General features: G+C 41.1%; 1 protein-coding gene across 1 annotated transcript in view; it reads left to right on the top strand.

Moving 5' to 3' along the window:
* RFX4 (regulatory factor X4) overlaps positions 1 to 24077 on the top strand; it is a 501498-nt gene that overhangs the window by 457120 nt on the left and 20301 nt on the right. The window contains 2 exon segments of the mRNA XM_029597552.1: positions 12572 to 12811; positions 12813 to 12845. Coding sequence (XP_029453412.1) covers positions 12572 to 12811; positions 12813 to 12845 — 273 coding nt within the window.

Raw genomic sequence — 24077 nt, 5'->3', positions numbered from 1 at the left:
AATATACAGCGCTCTAAAAGAATACAAAAAATGTAGAGTTTATTTTTAGAAATGGACTTAATAGAAACCAATCCAGCGACAAGCATTGAAAGGGTCAGTGTTCCAATGTCTTGGGATAGCAGCTGAACACAGTACAGTGTATGATCATTTCCTGTCTCTAGGCTGCCAACAAGCATATTCTTTGTATTGGGCTAGGATCTCCTAAATCCACCATGTTTATGAAAGCCGGATGCAAAGTGTGAAAGGTGACTCAGGCAGAAGAGGCAGGCAGGCCACAGATGGCTGCATGTAGACATTCCCTAGTCCCTGAATAGATGCTTCATTTCCAAAACTGTATCCATCACTGAAGGGAAATAAAAAGTCACAGACCTTTCTGCAATTAACTGACCTGCCATGGCAAGATTTTCCATGCTGGCTTAAACATCACAGTATAGGTTTCAATGATCCATTTTTATAAGTTCAATTAGTATCAGGCATGTATTCATTATTTACACTCATGACACATTTGTAGACACAGCTGTGGTTTATGTCTGGCCTTCTCCAAAAGCATCTACTGTTCTTGTCCCATTCAAGCATCTGGCAGCCCGGGAAGAGAGGGCAGTTTTAACATTTCACTTTCTGTTTTGTGGGTACAGCATTTCACTTCTGACCTAAAGGAGAAGGGAAATGAGACACTGATGCTACCGGGAGTTCAGGGAGAGCAGGGAGTACTACAAAAGTTAGAAATCAAACTTCCTAATGTCTTGGCCCACAATATTACTATTTTTAGGGGTAGCCTGATGGCAGAGGTTTGATGTGTAATGTAAATCATGTTTGTATGAATTAGCAAAAATTTTTACAATCCACTTTTATTAAATCTTAATATACAAATTAGAATGCTTAAATGACGTGTTATTTACACATTATTTTAATGTGTATATGTACGCGTGTGTATGTTGGTATGGTTGAAAGTTTATGGTGGTTTTTGTTGTGGGGAAAGGATAGGTGAGGAGCAGGTAGGGGGGGTGGGTGGTTGGATGGGAAGGGGAAAAACATTTTTGGAAAATGTTTGGCTTCATATCAGCTATAAATGCCTTTGGCGTGCATAAGAAACTGTACTTTAAAGGTCATTTCGTTCTATTTAGTGACTCTTAGTAAAAAGTTTAGACATAAACTAAAAAAAGGTTTTGGGGAGAGGTAAACTTTTGGGCTATATTCTTTAGGTGTGTGTTTGTTAAAAAATAAAAAAAAAAAAAGCAAGCCAAAAGGTAGAGTTTGTTTGTCTTTATAAAAAGTTAGTATATACCACAATCCGAATGGCATTTAGAAGCAGCCATGACGGTAAACAACTCTCCTCGTCCCTGTCAAAACACTGCCAGTGTCGGGCACATGGCCCCAGTTCTTCAGTAATGAGTAAGTGGCACTTTTACTGCATTACAATCAAATAAGTGAAGAGATCCTTGTATCTTAAAGAGTGGAAAGCACATGTAGATGAGCTGGGTTGATCGTAAAGGAAGGAGAGCATCGATATGATAATATTATATCTATAATCAAAGAATTTTTACAAAAAAATCAGACTATTTAAAAAATAAACTTTTTTGCAAACACTTTCACATTGCACTTTTTTGTTTAACTTAAAAACAGTAAACACTATAATCTGAGTTATCACCAATATATGGTTATTACTCATAACAGCGCTACCGGACACCAGAGTTCATAACATAGTTCCACGATTTGCATTGTTTTGTTTATAAAAAGCAAGCCAAAAGGTAGAAAAAAAGCTTAGAGCTTGTATGTGTTGTCCTTTTCTCCCACCCACCCCCTAGCTCATCCTTTGATTTATAGGTAGGAGACACTTTCACATTAAAAATCTATCAGTCTTTTATCTAAAACACAGGATTGACCCTGGCCTTATCAAGTGTTTAATTATTCTGTTGCAGGTCACTACCAGATTAATAGTGAATATACCAATAAATTTAAAAAACTTTTATTTACACATTACTACTTCCTTAGCAACATAATTAAGATCTCATCAAAATTAAGATAAAGGCAACAATCCTGCAGCAAGGGGGGGGGGGGGCTTCCAGTCTTCTGCATCAAATGTCATATGTATGATGTTCCATCTGTAAGCGGCTCTACTCACCTCCTGCCTGTCCCCGGGCCTCTAGGCGTGCATGTGTGCCTCTTCACCATATTTAAAGGGCCAGCGGTGGGAAAAGCTCCACGGCCTCAATGCATGACATCATCACTCCATGCCTCATCCATCCCTATAAAAGGGCTCAGCTTGTTCTCCTCGGGGCCTTCGAATTGGACTTCACAGTGGTCTGTGGTCTCCTTCTGGTGAAAGTCCTCCGTGGTCTTCTTGTGTCTAGATGGCTCTTTGTTAGATGTTCCTGGTCTTGTTCCTCGTCTGATCTCCTTTGTCACCTGTTCCATGTCCTGATGTTCCATGTTCCAGACGTTCCATGTTCTGGCGTTCTATGTTCCAGTCCATGTCCTGATGCTCGGTTATTTACTGTGAATCGGTTATTTACTCTTTCGGATAGTAGAAAGACTAGGGGGCACTCCATGAAGTTAGCATGGGGCACATTTAAAACTAATCGGAGAAAGTTCTTTTTTACTCAACGCACAATTAAACTCTGGAATTTGTTGCCAGAGGATGTGGTTAGTGCAGTTAGTATAGCTGTGTTTAAAAAAGGATTGGATAAGTTCTTGGAGGAGAAGTCCATTACCTGCTATTAAGTTCACTTGGAGAATAGCCACTGACATTAGCAATGGTAACATGGAATAGACTTAGTTTTTGGGTACTTGCCAGGTTCTTATGGACTGGATTGGCCATTGTTGGAAACAGGATGCTGGGCTTGATGGACCCTTGGTCTGACCCAGTATGGCATTTTCTGATGTTCTTATGTTCTCCCGTCTCTGGCCCTTCATCCTGCTTCCAGGTTTCCTGCTTGTCCACCTTTCCTGGCATGTCACTGTCATGGTCCATGACCAGCCCATGGGGGGCTGTGTAGGGTGCTTCAAGGCACAAGGCCTGTCCACGTCTGCAGCGCAAGTCTCCGGAAATCCCTTGCTTTTAATGCTGAGGTCTGTTCCTGAATCTGAGTTCCAAAGTCTTGAATCCTATTCCCGGTCTTTGGAGTACCTTGTTCCTGCTTCTGTCCATACCCTAGACTCAAGCCAGAACCTGCTCCACTTCAGTGTGGTCCGCGACCAGCCATGGGTGGCTGTGTAGGGCAGGCTTTGCTGCAGGCCTCTCCTGAATCTTCTACATGTTTCCAATTCCAAGTCTTCATTTTCTCATCTGGAGTCTGCTTCGCTTCTGGCATGGTTCGCAACCAGCCATGGGCGCTGTGTAGGGCACACTGTGGTGCAGTACTCACCCTGTACTAGTGCCTGAATCCTGAAACCTCGTCTGAGTCTTCCAAGTTCCTCAAATCCTCATCTGAGTCTTCCAAGTTCCTGAGTTCCAAGTCTTGTCCTGTTCCTGCCCTCCGCCTCAGTCTGGCCTCATGCACTCGTCGATCCCAAGCAGCAGGTCCGGAAAAACTACCGAGTGGCCAGAGGGCTACACTTGAGACCAGCATTGCGTTACTGGGTCTCACCTGTGCGTGTAGGTCCAGTGGAGGTCTAAGCCTGCCTTGTTCCAGTTCCTGATGTTCCATGTTTTGACCCTGGTCCAGCCTTGTTCCTGCTCCAGCCCATGCCTGAGCACTCTCACCTTCCACGGTGTGTGTCTTGGGGCTCCCTGAGCCGCGCCACGGCCCAAGGGCTCACAATCCCACTTGAGCAAGCGACTGCACCTTCGTGCTCACAACAGGATTCGAAGGCCATGAGCTCGGTTGGTGTGTCCTGGACTCCTTTGATATCTTGTTCCTTGTCAAGAATTTTTGCCCATGTTTCCATGGACTTTTGATTCCTGCTCCTAGTCAAGAATTTTCTTTTTTCCTTTTCATATCTGGATTTTTCACGACCTGCAGGAGGCGCCTGCATCCAGATCCCCTTCAAGTTCAGTCTGGTCCTGGAACTTTGCTCGACCTGCAGGAGGCGCCTGCTCCAGGGACCATTTCTGTTCAATCTACAGAGATGCCTGCACTTCTTCCCTGGTTCCATATGACCTGCAGGAGATGCCTGCACCCAGGTTTCAACACTTGCAGTCATTTCAGTCTCCTTTTTCCTCCGCTGAGCACCCTCGATCTTCAGGGGGCATATACCCTCGTAAGCTACGCATTCCACAGCAATTCCAGGTCCTTGGGTTTGAATGACCTGCAGGAGGCGCCTGCACCCTAGGCCTGGTTCCTTCTTGCCAGTTTCAATCCAGTCCCTGCTTTACACAACTTTGGTTCTTGCCATGGAACTATCTACAGCTACTATCCTGATTCTGCTCTGCGCAAGTGGAATTCCAGCCTCTGATCTCATTCCAAATTTCCTGAGATGTCATTTTGTTATCTCTTCTCCATAATACCGATATGGTGAGTTGTCCTGAGTCTACAGCTCGCAGGCCATCCTCTTCCAGTGTCCTTCACGCAGCTTTTTGAGCTGGTAGAATCTGGATTGGGAGATCCTGATTTGTCTGTTCATCTGCTCATCCGGTGCTGTATCCATTGCCAGGCAAAGGACCGTAATTCCCACCTTCTGGCTTGTCTGATACGCCTGCAAAGTTCGTCTGCTGTGTAGAGTGTATCTTTTAGGAGGGACCTATTACTATCCGTCTGAGGACTTTGTCTTCCTTTTGAAACTATGCTTGGGATTCAACACCCCTAACCATGGATCCTTGAGAGCTGTTGCCACCATCTTCTTCTTGAGTTCCGTATCCTCTGGGAGTTGACCATCAATCTTAAACCCTGGAGATCCATTTCTGGAGTAGAGGACTGCTCTTCAAGCAAAGCCAAAACTTGCCAGTCTCTCAAGTTGTTTTTACCATTTATAAAAGCTATCCCTGCAAGGATCTCTGCCATCAGCTACACTTACAATCCTTCTATGAAAGTGGAAGAGCGTCAATGCATCAGTTGGAAATCCTCCGCTGTCTCCAAGCTTTGCCTCCCTGAGCCTTACCACCAACCTTGAAGTGGCTCAGCTGGTTTGAGCCTGAGGGATTTTACACCTACTAAACCATTCTGGGAGACCCCATACAAGGAAACAATATCCTGTGTAAAGTTGAGCACTTACATCTATCGACTACCAAGCTCCTTCAAGGAACAAATTCACTGCCATATGGGAGCCTGCGTTAACATGTGGATTATACCTAAAGTGCAATTTCCTCCTTGACCTTATAAAAGGACCATTCTCACCTATTACTAGCTTTACAAAAGTCTGTGGTTGGTAACCCTGAGTTTCATTCTGCCTGTCAACCTCAAGTCCATATACCATCTATCATCAAGAGGTATGAAAATATGTCTCCAAGATCAGCTTTCCACCTTCTGAGTAACGTTTGTTGGGCTTCCTAATTCCATCTGGTGCTTCTCGTACCAAAGCCTACCTAAGAGCAAGTGGTAATCTGCAAGTATGCCTACGCACTCTCCTGGTATACCACCCTCTCATCTAAGAATCCAGCAATGATGCCCTAATCTATTACCTTTGCCATTGCTAACAGCAGGAAGATTATGCTGATGTGTTACTCACTTCTGTCATGATTTTAAAATAGAACCAAGAACCGGACTAATACATTTCAGATGCTACTACTACATCTGTGCCTTCAGTTCAATCTGAGTCATGCCATCTTTTGAGTTTTATTGTGTCTGCGTCTAGTCTTCAGTATGTTCAACGCCTCATTGCTTCAACTTCTTCAAAGCATTTTGGAGATCTTGTGTTTGGACCACCAAGTTCCACAGCTGGTATAAAAAATATGCCTTCTTGTCTTCAGCCATAGAGAAGAAGCTGAAGAGGGGGGCTTTGAGGAGGGGGTATTGTGCTTCACTGCTCATGGGTCCCAACTGCGAGCAGCCTTACTCACCCCCACCATAGGGCCAACGTCACCAGTCCCCTGCCTTGTTGCGGCCTACGCAGCCCTGGACCACTGCTGCCGTTCCCACGCAGCCCGGGATGCAGCTTGGACACCGCCGATGCCTGTCTTGTGGCGGGCCCGCCCCACTGCGGGCTCCTGTATCTAAGCGGTTGGAGACTGTCCATCTTCACGGCAGAAGAGTCGCTGTTGCTTCCACTTGCTGGCTGGATGCCAGTCCTGCACTTCCTGTGGCAAGGGAAGCCGCCACCGACAGCAACTTCTCAGCAGGAATGCCGCCAATGCCTGGTCCTGCCTGTCCCCAGGCCTCTTCAACACATTTAAAGGGCCAGCGGCGGAAAAGCCCCATGGCCCCAACACATGATGTCATCACTCCGTGCCTCGTCCTGCCCTATAAAAGGGCTCAGCTTGTTCTCCTTGGGGCCTTCGAATCGAACTTCACAGTGGTCTGTGGTCTCCTTCTGGTCAAGGTCCTCTGTGATCTTCTTGTGTGTAGATGGCTCTTAGTTAGATGTTCCTGGTCTTGTTCCTCATTGGAGCTCCTTCATCACCTGTTCCGTGTCCTGATGTTCATGATGTTCCATGTTCCAGATATTCCTGACATTCCATGTTCCTGCATTCCATGTTCCAGTCCTGGTCCTGATGTTCCCCATCTCCGGCCCTTCGTCCTGCTTCCAGGTTTCCTGCTTGTCCACCTTTCCTGGCGTGCCACCATCGTGGTCCTTGACCAGCCCATGGAGGACTGTGTAGGGGCACTTCATGGCACAAGGCCTGTCTTTAAGTCTGCAGCGCAAGTGTCTGGAAGGCCCTTGCTTTTAATGCCAAGGTCTGTTTCTGAATCTGAGTTCCGAAGTCTTGAATCAATACGTGGATGAGACTATTGTGCAAGGAAAAGGGATTCAGTTTTGTAAGGAACTGGGGAGACTTTTGGGGAAGGGGGAGTCTCTTCCAAAGGGATGGGCTCCACCTTAACCAGGGTGGAACCAGACTGCTAGCGCTAACCTTTAAAAAGGAGGTAGAGCAGCTTTTAAACTAGAACAAAGGGGAAAGCTGACAGTCGCTCAGCAGCACATGGTTCGGAGAGAGGTATCTTCAAAGGATACTAATGATGCATTAGAATTAGGGCATCCCAACAGTGAGGTTCCAATAATAAGAAAAGTTAGTCCAAGTGCCTGTAACTAAAAAACTCACCTGAGCTAAAAAATAACTTATCCCTATCAATTAAAAAGCAAAATGAAAATACAAACAAAAAACACACTTTGAAATGTTTGTATGCTAATGCCAGAAGTCTAAGAAGTAAGATGGGAGAATTAGAATGTATAGCAGTGGGGGGGTTCCAAGATGGCCGCCACGTGAAAAGGCTGGTGAAATGCTCTCTCCCCGAATTCTTTAAAAAATTTCTTTATTTGAAAATGCCGCACTCAAAAAGAAAAGCCAAGCTCAGGGAAGCAGTGGCCTCATCATCGCCGATCTCTGAGGTTGGCCAAATGAGGATAGAGACTTTTTTCACCGCTGAAGCAGCAGGAAAAATGCCGGTGGAGGTGGCCGCAGCAAACGCCGACATAGGGTGGATGTCGGCCTTGCTGGCCGAGGATATCACATTAAGTCCTGGCGCTCCGATAACCCCACCTTCCCCGGTCCCGTCGGAAGCTGTGTTAGCTGGGGTAAGTCCTCCAGAGTTACATATATTACCTGGAAATATTGACTTTGATAAAGTTAACATGAGTGGCTTACCCAGAACCAGCGAGGACGAGGAGAATAGAGCTATCCAGGAGGGTGTGAGTGGGAATACTCCAGGAGGGGGAGAATTGGCTCAGAAACAGTTATTGGAAATATATACACCCATGGAGACGCCGAAGGTGATAACAATGGAGTCCCTGTGGCATGCTATGAAGGGACTGGAAAGAGCTGTTATCAACCTGACCAATATCACTCTGGAATCTAACAACAGGTTTGTGAAAATTGAAAAAACTATGACTGAACAGGTTAATAAATTGCATGGGATGGAACAACGTATGGATAAAGTGGAAAATATTCAAACTGAGATTTTGAGAGTGGAAGACATAAATGTAAAGAAGCTCGAGAATATGGAAAATCAGACAAAATACTTAAATCTTCGAGTATTGAACTTTCCATATATAAAAGAGATTTCTGCTTATGAAATGTTAAAGGATTATATGATAAAGATATTGAAAATACCTTCAGAAGGGCTCCCGGTGATATCAAGAGTTTATTACCTTCCGAATAAGGGAGAAAAAGCTAAAGAAATGGATCAGGAAGAAGAGAACCCTTTAAACCTGACTCAGATTTTGGAACTATCATTGGAATCTGAAGTTAAAAAGAGAATGACATTATTCCTTTCATGTACCTTTTCAGCAGATAGAGATCTGGTTTTAAAGAGATTTATGCGAAATAGGGAGGAAGTTTATTATGGGAAAAAAATCTGGATTTATCCAGACATATCTCGTATTACTCAGGAGAGACGCAAGAAATTCCTCTCTTTGAGGCTTGAAGTAGTGGCAAGGGGTTCCAGTTTTAGCCTGAGGTATCCCAGTAAGTGTGTTGTTAAACATTTGAATGCAAAGTATATTTTCTTTGAACCTGTTCAATTGCAGAAGTTTCTTGAACCAAGTAATCCCCAGAATCTGGAGTAATCGTAGCATTGAATTGTAAGTTCTGCTGCAGTCATGCGACTATTGTGAAAGTATGTTTGATTTCTTGTAAACCACCATGTAAACCCCCCTCAGGATTGCTTGGAATAGTAGATGAGAACTTGGATGATTTAACTGAGTAAGAAATGAAAAGTCTATGATATTGAATTTAATTTGTGATTATAAATCTACGCATTGTATAATGTTTACTTTATGTGAATATTGAAAAGTTAATAAATATTAAATTTAAAAAAGAATGTATAGCAGTGAATGACGACATAGACTTAATTGGCAACTCAGTGACATGACGGACAGGAGCATCCGGGAGGCGGTGTAGCCCTTTATGTCCGGGATGGCATAGAGACCAACAGGATAAACATACTGCATGAGACTAAATGCACAATAGAATCTTTATGGGTAGAAATCCCTTGTGTGTTGGGGAAGACTATAGTGATAGGAGTATACTACCATCCACCTGGTCAAGATGGTGAGAAGGACAGTAAAATGCTAAGAGAAATTAGGGAAGCTAACCAAACTGGTATTGTGGTAATAATGGGAGATTTCAATTACCCAAACGAAAAGTGCAGAAGAGATTTAGTCCAAACCACAAAGTAGTTCAAAGGCTCTGTAGAGCCTTTGAACTACTTTGTGGTTTGGACTAAATCTCTTCTGCACTTTTCGTTTGGGACATTGTTGAAGTGCAGCACATGTGCTCTGTGGTGTTTTAGATTTCAATTACCCCAATTTTGACTGGGTAAATGTATCATCGGGACATGCTGGAGAGATTAAGTTCCTGGATGGAATAAATGATAGCTTTATGGACCAATTGGTTCAGGAACTGACAAGAAAGGGGTCAATTTTAGATCTAATCTCAAGTGGAGCACAGGATTTGGTGAGAGAGGTAACGGTGGTAGGCCCGCTTGGCAATAGTGATCATAATATGATCAAATTTGAATCAATGACTGGAAGGGGGACAGTAAGCAAATCCATGGCTCTCGTGCTAAACTTTCAAAAGAGAAACTTTGATAAAATGAGAAAAATAGTTAGAAAAAAACTGAAAGGAGCAACTTCAAAGGCAAGAGGCATGGTTATTGTTAAAAAAAAATACCATCCTAGAAGCACAGTCCAGATGTATTCCACACATTAAGAAAGGTGAAAGGTAGGCAAACTGATTACTGGCATGGTTAAAAGGGGAGGTGAAAAAAGCTATTTTAGCCAAAAGATCTTCATTCAAAAATTGGAAGAAGGATCCAACAGAAGAAAATAGGATAATGCATAAGCATTGGCAAGTTAAATGTAAGACACTGATAAGACAGGCTAACAGAGAATTTGAAAAGAAGTTGGCTGTAGAGGCAAAAACTCCCAGCAAAAACCTTTTTAAATATATCCGAAGCAGAAAGTCTGTGAGGGAGTCAGTTGGACCGTTAGATGATCCAGGGGTTAAAGGGGCACTTAGAGAAGATAAGGCCATCGCGGAAAGATTAAATGATTTCTTTGCTTCTGTGTTTACTGAAGAGGATGTTGGGGAGATACCCGTATCGGAGAAGGTTTTCATGAGTAATGATTCAGATGGACTGAACCAAATCATGGTGAACCTAGAAGATGTGGTAGGCTTGATTGACAAACTGAAGAGTAGTAAATCACCTGGACCGGATGGTATACACCCCAGGGTTCTGAAGGAACTAAAAAATGAAATTTCAGATATATTAGTAAAAATTTGTAACCTATCATTAAAATCATCCATTGTACCTGAAGACTGGAGGTGGCTCATGTAACCCCAATATTTAAAAAGGACTCCAGGGGCGATCGGGGAAACTACAGACCAGTGAGCCTGACTTCAGTGCCAGGAAAAATAGTGGAAAGTGTTCTAAATATCAAAATCACAGAACATATAGAAAGACATGGTTTAATGGAACAAAGCAGCATGGCTTTACCTAAGGCAAGTCTTGCCTCACAAATCTGCTTCACTTTTTTGAAGGAGTTAATAAACAATTAGAGAAAGGTGAACCGGTAGATGTAGTGTATTTGGATTTTCAGAAGGCGTTTGACAAAGTTCCTCATGAGACAGGTGGCGATGTCCTGTCGTGGATTACAAACTGGCTAAAAGATAGGAAACAGAGAGTAGGATTAAATGGACAATTTTCTCAGTGGAAGGGAGTGGGCAGTGGAGTGCCTCAGGGATCTGTATTGGGACCCGTACTTTTCAATATATTTATACATGATTTGGAAAGAAATACGATGAGTAAGGTAATCAAATTTGCAGATGATACAAAATTGTTCAGAGTAGTTAAATCACAAGCAGATTGTGATAAATTGCAGGAAGACCTTGTGAGACTGGAAAATTGGGCATCCAAATGGCAGATGAAATTTAATGTGGATAAGTGTAAGGTGATGCATATAGGGAAAAATAACCCATGCTATAGTTACACAATGTTAGGTTCCATATTAGGAGCTACCACCCAAGAAAGAGATCTAGGAGTCATAGTGGATAACACATTGAAATCGTCGGTTCAGTGTGCTGTGGCAGTCAAAAAAGCAAACAGAATGTTGGGAATTATTAGAAAGGGAATGGTGAATAAAACGGAAAATGTCATAATGCCTCTGTATCGCTCTATGGTGAGATCGCACCTTGAATACTGGGGCGGATTTTAAAATGGTTACGCGTGTAAATAAATAAATAAATAAATAAAATAAATATGGGGTGTGGGACGGGGGTGGGAGGGAGGAGGGGGGGGTAGTGAACGAAAGCAAACAGAGGAACACGCTTGCAGTGGGCTCACTTGCCGTGTAGTATGTTAAGGTTCGTATTAAGCACTGTTTGCTATCTGTACTATGTTACCATGGATCCCATGTGTGTATGTTTATTTCCTGGCAATAAAAATTATTTTGAAAAAAAAAAAAGCAGCATGCTTAGCAGAGACCCAGGACCAGAGCCTTTTCTGTAGCCTCATCTCAGCTGTGGACCTCTTTGCCAGAGAATTTAGGGGCTATTAAAGACTTTAAGGAAGCAACTAAAGGCTTTTTTTAAAATTTAAGCAAGCATTTGGTTTAACTGAATAGGCATATATTTCATTGAATTTCAGATATCAGCAGTGTCATATTGTCAGTAGAATAAAGATCTCAACTGGTTGTGTTTTTATGTTATGTTGATTTGGCTTTTCATTTCTCTCTTTTTGTGTTTTAATATGGATTATGAATGATGTAACCCACCTTGAACTGTGAAGTAGGCGAGTAACAAATCATTTGAAATAAATCTAGCATAACTGGGTTCAAAAGGAGTTTGGAGAAGTTCCTGGAAAAAATGTCCACAATTATTAACAAATTTAAATAATTTTTTATAATAATTTTTAATAATTTAATAATTTTTTTAATAATTTTATAATTGTATAATTAAATTTTCTTATTTATCATATTGCCAATAAAAATCTTTATAATTATTTATAATTTATTAATAATAAATATATATTGTTATTGATAATATATTATTTTTATTTAATTATATAATTTTATTAAAAAAAATTTAATAATTTTTAATAATAATTATTAACAATTATTAACCAGGTAGATTTGGGAGTCACTGATAATCCCTGGGAATAAACAACAAGAAATGAATCTATTCTTTGGGATCTGGTGGGTGATTTATGACCCAGATTGGCCACTGTCAGAGACAGGATGCTGGGCTCGATGGACTGGCATATTTTATGCCTTTTAATTAATTGTATGTTCTTATATTTTTGTTGAAATCCACTTAACAAGGCAGGCCCTTTATAAGAGGAGAATAAATTAATGTAATTAAATAAATAAAATAAACATACACTTCATTTTATATATATATATATATATATATATATATTATCAATCCAGTGTTGCTACAAATGTTGGGTTCTGGGCAGAAGCATCTGACAACTGGATATAACTGTTTGCATGTAGCATTGTGAATGATTTCTAACATTTATTTTGCTTTGTTTGCTTTAAGTACCCTTTCAATAACCAGCCATCTCGAATGGAGTCTTGCTTGATGAGCACTGCCCCAAGGCTGCATCCATCCCCTGTGACACCCCGTTGGCCTGAGGTGGCAACAGCAAACACCTGCTACACCAGTGCATCCATGCACTCTGCCAGATATGGCAGTGCCAGTGAAAGTGTACACCCCCACTGGCCACACGTAGGAAACTCTGACTATGAGCACATGCAGCACTTTCCCTGGCTTGCCTACCATAAATGGAGAGGCCACAACTGGATGGGGCGAAGTAAGGGCTGCTATTCCATTGGTAGCCTGGACTCCTCAAAGGGATATTGCATAGGGCATTTCCTTGGCTCAAATTGCACTTCTGCAAGGCCTGGACTGCTGGGAGACAACATGGATGTGACATTTTCTGCTGAAGCAAGAGCTTGTGCAGTAAGACTGCTCCTGTGCTGCATTCTCCAGGAAAGCTGTGCCTTTTTATAACCCTTCTGCTAGTATGTGTCCTGTGCCCTTATCAGTTCAAACAGGTCTAATAGTTTTATGGGCACATACAGGACAGATGTTTCTGTTAGTTAATGCTGAGTAAGTATTTTCACATTAGTAGTATGACCCCCACTTCCTCTAGCACTCTATCCAGACTCATCCTTCTTATTAACAGCACTTGCCTTTCCTTTCACTACTAATTAGTGCATCAGTGGTTTTCCAGAAATGGGGAATTTCTATATGTCCAGTGCCTGGCTTGGTTTGCAGCTGTGATGTATTTTTCTGCTGACTGTACTTTTCCCTTGGAAAAATGAATCTAGCACTGAATGATATACTACCTTGACACGACTGTGCCTCTTGCAGGCACCATTGTATCTAGTCTGTTAATAGCGGTTACTCTTTTTCAGCAGGACTTTGGTGAAAGAGGGACTTACTGCAGTTTGCTTTGGGAGGGCTTTCTCTATGATACAGGATATACAGTATTGCTTCTGTCAGACAAAACAGAGTGCCATGTTGTTTAAAATGCATTAAACTTGTTTAGATTTGTATGACATCTTTTCTCCATGCAGGATCCCTACGTGCCTCCAAGTCTCAGAACTTCTAAAACAAGCTGAGTACCACTTCATGGGTGGATAATTCACGTTTCAAGGCTTCCAGAAGGAAAAGGGAGAAAAAATGTGAACTATAAATGTTAGCCGATTACAGTTCCATAAACTGAGACAAAGAGGCCTATTTCCTATAGTGCATTCAATTCTGTGAACTCACGTTGAGATCCAGTTTAATGCAGTTACTCATTGGCAATATAAAGCTTTTAGTAAATCAGGTAATTACAGCTGGTAATGCATCAGTGTTACAGGCCACAATAAGAGCTGAGATCCATTCCTATACCCCTCTTCCAAGTACAAAGAAGCAGTAACTACCCAAGCCCCTCCCTTCCCTCCTCTCCAGTGCCACAAAACATCCTCCCTCTCCCTCCTCCACCTATCACTCCTTCCTCCTGCTCTGCTACTGCTGAGCTCTGACCTCATGACTTCTCTGCCCTGCACATGAGGTCATCGGGTGCCATGTCACAGGAGGGAGGGGTGCTTTCTTCTGCCCCTTGTTTGCAAACCATCGAAGAGGCTCATGCTTCTCATGAACTATTTGCAATTATGAGACACTTACATCCTGTCTTGTCGTTTTTCTACCTCTGATTCTGTTCTCGACTGCAATCAATTTTCACAATTTATTTTTATAAAATTGCTCTCATTTATCAGGATTGGCCACTTTGTCAAAATCAATTAGCTTACCTAGATCTAAGTTGGACAGTCATCCACTTGTATGGTTGGCGTTTAAGGTGTTATGCAGTAAAAATATGGAACTTCTTTTATTAAAAATGTGATGTGAGAATAGTTCTTTAGGGTTGTTATTGCTGGGTTTGGGAATATTTTTCTCCAGTTGATACATGTATATCACAGCTTGTATATTACATGGCATTTATATGGTATCATTTTGCTGGAATTGTGACTGGTAATGTTTATGATGATAATTTAATAAAAAGTTAAATTAAAAAAAAAAAGTGCCAGTGGGCTAACAGAAATTGCGTTACTTCACGTGATTTGCACTAGTCCATTTGATTGGTAATGAGCTGCTTAACATGAATTTGCACGTGATGCAGCTCATTAACATTTTTTGCATTAATCCTTGTTTATGCAGTTTAATAAGTGAAAGTGCATTAATGGAAGCATTAACATATATTATAGCATACTAATGCGTTAATGTATTTAATGCACAATGCAATAATTATAATAATTTGAATTTTTAGCCCACTCTTCCAAAATATGCTCAAGGCAGCTTATAGTATTATTAGTATTTCAGCTACAGTAAGTCCTTCCCAAAAGATCTTACAATCTGGGAGGTTAAGTTTAAAAGCTTCGTCTGCATCCATATACACAAGTATATTGATGTATGCAAAGTTGCTAATTTTATAACCTGTGCGCATATGTAAAATACATGGTGTGCAAATTTGGACTTATAAGTGACAGGCTTTTATTTCATTTGGGGTTGAGAGAGAGAGAGAGCAAGCGAGAGACTCTTTCTCATATAAGTAAACAATTTATACCATTGTAAGACGAGCACCTAGTAACTCGGGGTGAGGTTTTGGGGGTAGTTTTACATGCATAGCCAGAGGTGTGAACAGCACAGTAGTCATCAGTGAAGATTTGATGTGATTTGGAGTGATGAAAAGTATAAAAAGATGAGATTTGTACATTGTACTCTCGACCTAGGTTGATGCATGATCAAGCTAGGCTGAGAATAGTTTTGATGCATGATCAAGCTAGGCTGAGAGTACAATGTACAAATCTCATCTTTTTATACCTTTCATCACTCCAAATCACATCAAATCTTCACTGATAACTACTGTGCTGCTCATACCTCTGACTTTGCAGGAAAAACTGCCTCCAAAATCTAGCCCACCACCAAAACCTCACCCCGCGTTCAGAATGGTCCATCTTACAGGGGTATAAAAAGTTGCCTAATATGTGTGCCTCCCCAGAGGCGTTCTCTCTCTCCCTCCTCCCCTCTCCCTGCCCAAAATGGGATTTGTGCTAAATATTGCACATCCCATTTCAGGCATAATGCATACAGAACGCCAGGAAAAAAGGTGATTATTTCCAGCACTAAATCCCAAGATAGCATGCGTTACGCTATCGCATGCAACGTTAAGCACCCCTCAATTTCATAAACTCCACCCAAACTCCTCCCATTTGACTAAATTTTAAAATTTGTATACACGTCGCGATTGTTATTTATCGCATGCTTTATGGTGTTATCACGGGCATTAGGGCCCTATCGCCCACGATAAGGCCCTAACGCGATTTGACGAATGACCCCCTTAGATAGCCGGATAAGTCTCAGAAAAAGCATTATTTGGATGAATAAGCCTTGAAGTGCTACTTATCCGAGTAAATCAGATAGCCGGATAAGTAGCATTATTAGACTTATCTGGCTATGTGGCCTAGCTGGATGAACAGAGGTTTAAGACTTATCCATCTAAGTAGTACTTTTTCTTTTCAGACTTATCCAGCTATCTTACATAATTGGATAAGTCTGAAAATGCTACTTAAATGGACAAATAGCGCTTTCCAGAATTATCTAGCTAAGAAGGATCTTGCTGCTATTTAACTGGATAAGTCAGAATTTAGCCGGATAAGTGTGTGCAAATGCTAGACAGTGCATGCGTATCTTTGGGAGTAGATTTTACATGCATAATTTAGCTGCATTTACCCTTTATAAGTCAGCTTGTACACATGTAAGTTGAGGGATTTTCTAACATGCGTGCGGCAATAAAATAACCAGTTTTACCAATTAGTCTACCAAATCACCCAGTTTGTGAAGACCTTCCTGGCTCTTTAGCCTGACATCCCCATATTTCAACCAGAGCCCCCAGCCACTTATTTTTTCACTTACTCCAGATATTGATTAAGAGTAAATTTAAGTGAGAAAGGTGCCAAATTGCTTATAAAATAGAAACTTACTTCTCCGGCACACTCCTTGCCTGTCTCTTTTTTACTTGCAGATCCTGATTTACTTGTGTATGTTACGGTTTCTAAAATAGCTAATACTTATGTACACAAGTGCTATTTTTTATGAACACAGGTTTTGAAAATTCACCTTTAATTGGGTACCTGGGGCATAGGAGAGAAAGCAACTTGCCCAGGTCACAGGAAGTGTCAGTGGTGGAAGTGGGATCTGAAGCCCATTGCTCTAACCATTAGCCCACTCCTTATCCATTAACCCTTGCACTGTTAAGTAGACATTATAGAACCTGGATCAGAACAGAGACAATGGGAGATAAAACAACTTTCCCAGACTGTCACAGAGAAAGCAGGGTAGAACTGGATTTTAGCTGCTTGTTCTAATCAGCAGGGCACTCAGGTCTGTAGAAGTGATGCTGCTTTGACAACCTGAGAGGATTTAGTAGCATTGTATTCATCACAGGTATAGAAATCTGGTCCTTGAAGACCACAAACCAATCTGGCTTTTGGGATATCTATGATGAATATTCATGGATATATATTTGCATACATTTGATTTAAAAAAAATATCTATATATTTTATTATGGTTACCCTAAAAAGCAGACTGGCGAGAGGACCAGGTATGCACTTCCAGAGTGCACAGTGAGTGCCGAATACAAATGAAACATTACAGCTCCAGGAAACGAAGTCACCTGACATCATCTCACACGTTTAATGCAAGTGCATTGTATTTTGGGGAGAGAATTTTCTGTCTGATTTGTAGCTACTTGTGACTTTTGTTAGAGTGTATTAACATAGTTTTTTTCAGTTATTTTAAAGTGCACTGAGCTGTGTTGGTGACCAGTTACCCTATGGGTAGAAAGGAATAAACTGAATTATAATATCAAAGGCTTTAGGAGTTTTTGTAAATAAAAGCTTTGATAGAATGCAGTGTGGTAACTATGTTTATGGCTAAAATTGAAATAAATGGTATTATTTGTACAGTTATGCTCTATGAAAGATTTTCACACAAATAAAATGGTTGAAATGGTTGATTTTGCATTTGAGCTCTATTGTATAACACTGTCTCCAGTTCTGCAAGAGGCTAATCCAAGCACAAGATGCAACAGTCTAGCATTGGCTCACTTTTCTTTCATTGATGGGGATCTGATAATCTGCTCAAATACATGACTATGGAAAGAACAAAGGGGAGGGGGTCACATTTGAGATTAATCTTATTCAGAGGGAAGAGTATTTGTCTTGAGACATTTGAATTTATGGAAGATGCTGCTGTTTGAGACTGTTTTAACTACATTGGTAAACACAGAAATGGGATGTGATGGTCGTCTGTGGAAAAGACCTGATCCAGGGATTTGCTTCACTTGCTGCCTTACAAATAAAACAGAATTTTTTTCAAAGATATAAGAGGCTGAAGTTTTGCAGGGAATTCTGCCTTCCACAGAATCAGTACAAACAAATATCTGCTCAAAGTGGGAATTTTCAAGGGGGCAACCTAATGAGTAGTTGCCTCCTCTATCCAAACCAATCAATATAAAAGTGTACCCCTAGATATCTCTCTATAAAATGGCACTTTAAAAAAAATCAGTGAAATAAAAAATTATACTGCTGCAATTTGAACTATTTATTCGCAAAGACTCCCACTAATATAATGCAGTCAGAAACAACCCAATCTAATTACACCAGACTGTCTCAAGATGCCAGCAAATCTCCAAACCTTTACCTGTACTATGGAAATCATCTCACTACCACTACTGAAATTAAGTGAAACACCAGCTTCTCAGAAACTCTCCTGCTAGGACTTAACACACTTCCAGAACTTTGTAGGTAAGTTGTCTACTGGCCTATGCTTTCCCTCCAGTACTCAAAAAGAGAATGGGGAATAGAGGTAGCATACACTTTCAAAGAATGAGCAGGAAAAACTTTATAATCCTAGCAGAAAGAGTAGAGCAGCAAAATATGTGGCACGCTGCCACCAGGCCAGAAATGAAACCCACAGGCCACAATATGGATCAGCACGAAAACATGAAACATGTTCAAAATACTGTACTTTCTGTAACCTGTACTGTTATTTGACATTTAGTAATTTTTCATTTTCTTATGCTTTTATTTTAATCATTCTGTATATTACTTTGGCAACATGTAAAGTTGTGATGCCAATAAAGTTATCTGAAATGTAAAGTCTTCACACCCTTGCACATTATTCACATTGTTATCTAAAAAATATAAATCAAAATGCATTCAAGTAGAGGTTTGTTTCACTGATCTACACCAGACAATGCTAATTCCAAGCCATGAAATGATATTTGTAATTAATAATTTGCACCATCCGACACATGCCTAAGCAAGATTGACTGGTCGCAGTACAATCTCAGCTAGTATAACCATTGATCTATTTTTTTAGTCAACATTTTTAGAAAAATTACATAAATTGTTCACCCAATGTGTATCAAACTCCAATTCAATAAATTATTTCCCAATTCAATGCTTTTCAGTCTTCACACTCAAAAATGTATAAAACATCATACTGATCACTTGACTGTTAAAATAGTCCCAAATCCTGACATACATTCATGTTTTGGCGCTTCCACATTAGGGGAGTTGCAAGGATCTCAGTTTTTAAATAGCACCATTTGATGCAGTGTTCACTGTTTATCAAATCTAAAATGTAGAGCAAACACACTTATCCTGAATTACCAGAAATAGGTACATTTCTGAAATTGTGCCGTATATGCTCAGATAGGAACGGATTTAAATTGCAAGAGAACAGGCTCACTGGTTTTAGTATGTGGGTATTCAGTTACTGCTATTAAAATTGCCCATAAACGTGCTGTATTCGCCACACAAGAATTACTATTTATTTAAAAATCTTACATTCTGCAGCTTCCAGAAAAATCAGTCCAAAGCAGATTACAATTTAACAATCATCTATCACACAAATTCAGTAAGTCAGATAAAACAACCATAAAATTGATATTAATAACACAGTCACAAACAAAATACAAGAAGAGCTGTTACCATTTAGCCATATGCGTCCTTAAAAATCATATGGGTGAATATTAAAAGCCCTATGCACGCCAAAGCTGGGAGATATGTGCGTATATTGGCCCAGTGCGTGGCACACAGATTTTAAGAGGCGCCCGGGTATGCATTTTTTCCATAAAAGGGGCAGGGCATGGGTGTGGTCTGGAGAGACATGGGCGTTCCAGGAAATATGAATGAAACCAGCACATAGGTATTTACGTACACCAGCACACGCCAGGGTCCCTATCCACATAATTTTACTTCTGCTATCGATGGCGTGTTAGTCACAAAACAAAACAAAAAATAGGCTGGTCAGCGGGGTTTTAAGGGTCAGGACGAACAGGGTAAAAGGGAGGCAAGTTAGCTAGGGGATTTAGGAAGTCCTTTCCTTTTCTGGGGAAACAGGCAATTGCATCATTACACATATCTACTAAAATCCCCCTCATTTACATGATTGAGGCGGCATTTACATGCAGATGTGTGCATCAATATAAAATTGTGCGAACACGAACGCGCATATAGCTGATTTTATATCATATGTGCATTTATACGCATATGGTATAAAATTACCGTGTCCATGTGCACGAGCCAGAACTGCGTGTAAATGTGCTCCCGCGTGGTCTTAAAATTCACTTTATAGTTTTGTCTAGCTTTCTACAAGCTGAAATCAGCAGCGACAGAGTTGACTTTTACAAGTTTTTCTAATAAGTCTTTTTTTCTTTTTATATTTAAAACTGTTTATTGAAAAAGAAATAGCAATACAAAGTTGACATAAATGACGCTGAAGCATGCCAAACATCAAAAAACTAAGTACAGTCAGTTGTTCAAACACATTTTCAAGTATTTCACCCCTCCAGAAAGAGAAACCCCCTCCCCCTTTTGAATTTATTTAAAATGCTCTTATGGCCCCAATGGTTATATATTCTGCAAACTGTTCCCTTGTACTACAAAGGAGAGATATCAAGCTAGTATATGCAACGCTATCTCATTTTGTTTGGTGGGGGAAAAGGGCACGGATTTCCATAGTTAGCTTGGTGGGATCATGGCAACAGGGAGGCTTGGGAATCCCTGATTTGGAAGAGTACAATATGGCCTGTCCATTGCAACATGTTAAGGATTGGCTATTTAACTCTTCACATTTTACCTCCCTTGGATTTGGAGAAGGAATTGATCAAATCATTAGACCCAAGTTTTGTGTTGCATGCTCGCCTGGTTATTTTGCCCTTGATTATACGTTACAATTTCTCTTTAGTCTCTTTGTGTAAGACGTAGGTATATCTATGCTCTCTGCTGCTGGGTCATGATCCGAAAGAATCCGTTTATTTACCTCTTAGGGGTAATTTAAATTTTACTCTGGGTATGCAGTCTTTGGCATTTCTTCATTGGGCAGCACAAGGGGTGGACTCTCTTTCGCATATACTGGATTCCCAAGATGTCATGTTGCGCTATCAAGTACCACAAACTCAGTTTGGGCTTTCTCCTAGGACTTTTTATGCATACCTTCAGTTGCACCATTAAGTATCCTCCCTATATAACCTCAGTCTTACAGATGCCTTTGTAGAGCAGCTTGAGGTCTTTTTTCAAGTGGATAAACATAGTAGGATAGGGATATCATGCCTTTGTAAATCCCTAAATAGACTTAAACCAAAGGTTTCTTGCACCTTGCTCCATTATTTAACAGTTTTTTATACCGACCTTCATAGTAAATAACCATATCGGATCGGTTTACATTTAACAAGGGTATAACTGGAGAAACAATTCAAGTAAACGATAAATAACAATAGGTAGGAATAAGTCAAAGTTACAATCAACAGGGAAAGAGAACTTGGAAGCTTGCAACAAGCTGGAAAGAAGATAAAGGCAGGAATAAATATAAATGTTACCATAGAGCGTACGGGTTAAAAGCCTAAAAGGTGCTTTAACCTGGAAGTGTCAGAGTCCATTGTTCGTGAGTGTAAATGCCAGACCGGGTAAGAGTGAAGGACAACTAGTGATTGTCTGGAGGATCGCCGAAGGCTTGGTGAAAGAGCCAGGTTTTAAGTCTTTTTCTGAAAGTTAACAGGCAAGGCTCCAATCTGAGATTTGATGGGATGCTATTCCAGACAGATGGGCCTGCTATCGAAAAAGCTCTGTCTTTGGTCGTAGAGAGGCGTGAGGCTTTTGTGGGGGGAAATTTCAGAGTGCCTTTGTGAATATCTCTAGTTGGTCTGTTAGAGGAGTGGAGTTTGAATGGGATTTCCAGGTCGAGTTGAAGTTGATGATGGATGGTTTTGTGAATTAAAGTGATTGATTTGTATAGAATTCTGAAATTCACTGGTAACCAATGTAGGTTCCTGAGGATGGGTGAGATGTGTTCTCCGCGGCTGGTACTGGTCAGCAATCTCGCTGCCGCATTTTGTATCATCTGCAGTGGTTTGGTAGTGGATTTGGGGAGGCCTAGGAAAAGGGCACTGCAGTAGTCTATTTTGGCGAACAGTAGCGCTTGGAGAACTGTCCTGAAGTCATGGAAGAATAAGAGTGGTTTAAGTCGTTTTAGTACCTGTAGTCTGTAGAAGCAGTCTTTGGAGGTTGTATTGACCATTTTCTTTAGGTTTAGTCGATTGTCTAGTATAACCCCAAGGTCTCTAACCTGCTTACTGGTAATGTGAGAATTGTGTGGTGATGGTGGGGAGATATTGTTTTCATTTGAGGAGATGTAGAGAAGCTCTGTCTTAGAGGCGTTGAGTACCAAGTTTAAGCTGTTGAGTAGATTAGTGATGGATAGAAGGCAGTTATTCCAATGGGTGAGTGCTTTTGAGATTGATTCTGTTATGGGGATTAGAATCTGCACGTCGTCTGCGTACAGATAATGAATTAGGTTGAGATCTGTTAACAGTTGGCAGAGGGGGAGGAGGTATATGTTAAAGAGGGTTGGAAATAAGGAGGATCCTTGTGGTACACCAAGAGTTGATTTTGTTAGGGGTGACTCTTTGTTGTTGATTTTGACTTTGAAAGTCCTATTGCTGAGGAAGGACTTGAACCAGTTGTGGGCGGATCCGGAGATGCCGATATCTGCTAGGCGATCCAGCAGGATGGTATGGTTGACGGTGTCAAATGCCGCCGAGATGTCTAACAGGACTAATAAAAAGGAGTGTCCTTTGTCTAACCCCATAATAATATGGTCTGTAAGTGAAATGAGGAGGGTTTCCGTGTTGCGTGATTTGCGGAACCCATATTGCGAAGGGTATAGGATCTTGTGGTCTTCTAGATATTCAGAAAGCTGGGTGTTTACCAGTTTCTCCGTTAGTTTGGCAACGAATGGGAGGTTAGATATGGGTCTGAAATTAGCTAGTACATTAGGGTCTAAGTTGTGTTTCTTGAGGAGGGGCTTGAGTGAGGCGGTTTTTAGACTGTCTGGGTAGCTTCCTTGAGTTAGAAGGCTGTTTATGATACAGGTCAGAGGTCCTGAGATCGCGTTTGGAATGAGAAGCAGGAGTCTCGATGGGATATTATCAGCCGGATGGCTAGATGGTTTCTGTCTTTTTAGAAGGGATTCAATCTCTTTAGTGGAGATTGATTCGAAACTGTCAAATTTGGGTCTCGTAATAGCATTGGGATTCTCGCTTGACTTGATAGGTGTTGTATTTGGAGGAAGGAGGGCGAGGGTATTTAAGATCTTCTGTTGAAAGAATGAAGCGAGCTCCTTAGCCTTGGAAAGAGCTTGTTCATCTGGAATAGGTGAGGGGGTAGATTTAGTGATTTGTGTTACGTAAGCAAATAGGGCCTGGGCATCATACTGGAAATGGTGTATTTTGTTTGCATTGTATTCCTTTTTTTTCTGTAGAATGGCGGTCCTGTAGTGATGTAAGAATCCCTTGAAAGTTGAAAGGGTAGATGTGTTAGGGGTTTTGCGCCATCTATTTTCTTTATGGCGTAAGTCCTGTTTCATCTGTTTAAGTTCAGTGCTGAACCAGGGTTGATTTCCCTTTTTTGTTGGGTTGATTGATTTGGAGACTATTGGGCACCATTTGTTTGCGACTGCTTCTGTAATCTTTTGCCAGGAGGATAGGGCTGAGTCAGGGTTAGCTAGGTCTAAGTTAGAGAGTTCTTTGGAGAGCTGATCGCTGAGTATATCAGATGGACAAGCTTTCCTGAATTGAATGGTAGAAATGTGTGGAGAGGTGTGTGTCTGTTTGTGTGTGGAGAAGGAAGATTCTATCACGAAATGATCTGACCAAGGGATTGGGGTACAGGTGGGTTCTATTGTGCAAGTGAAATTAGAGTTGATGAATATTAGATCTAGAGTGTGTCCAGCTTTATGTGTGGGGCTGTTGATGGTCTGAGAGAATCCCATAGCGTCGAGGGTGGTGAGGAGGGTTTCGCAGTTCGCCGAGCGAGGTGTTGCGTTTGTATGGAGGTTGAAATCCCCCATAATCATTGTTGGAAGGTCTGAGTTAATATGTTTCACAATGGATTCTATGAGGGGTGAGGGGTCCGTTTCTAGAACTCCCGG

This window comes from Rhinatrema bivittatum, chromosome 4 (assembly GCF_901001135.1).
Source record: "Rhinatrema bivittatum chromosome 4, aRhiBiv1.1, whole genome shotgun sequence".
In the NCBI taxonomy this organism is placed as follows: Eukaryota; Metazoa; Chordata; class Amphibia; order Gymnophiona; family Rhinatrematidae; genus Rhinatrema; species Rhinatrema bivittatum.
This window is presented reverse-complemented; position numbering and strand designations above follow the sequence as displayed.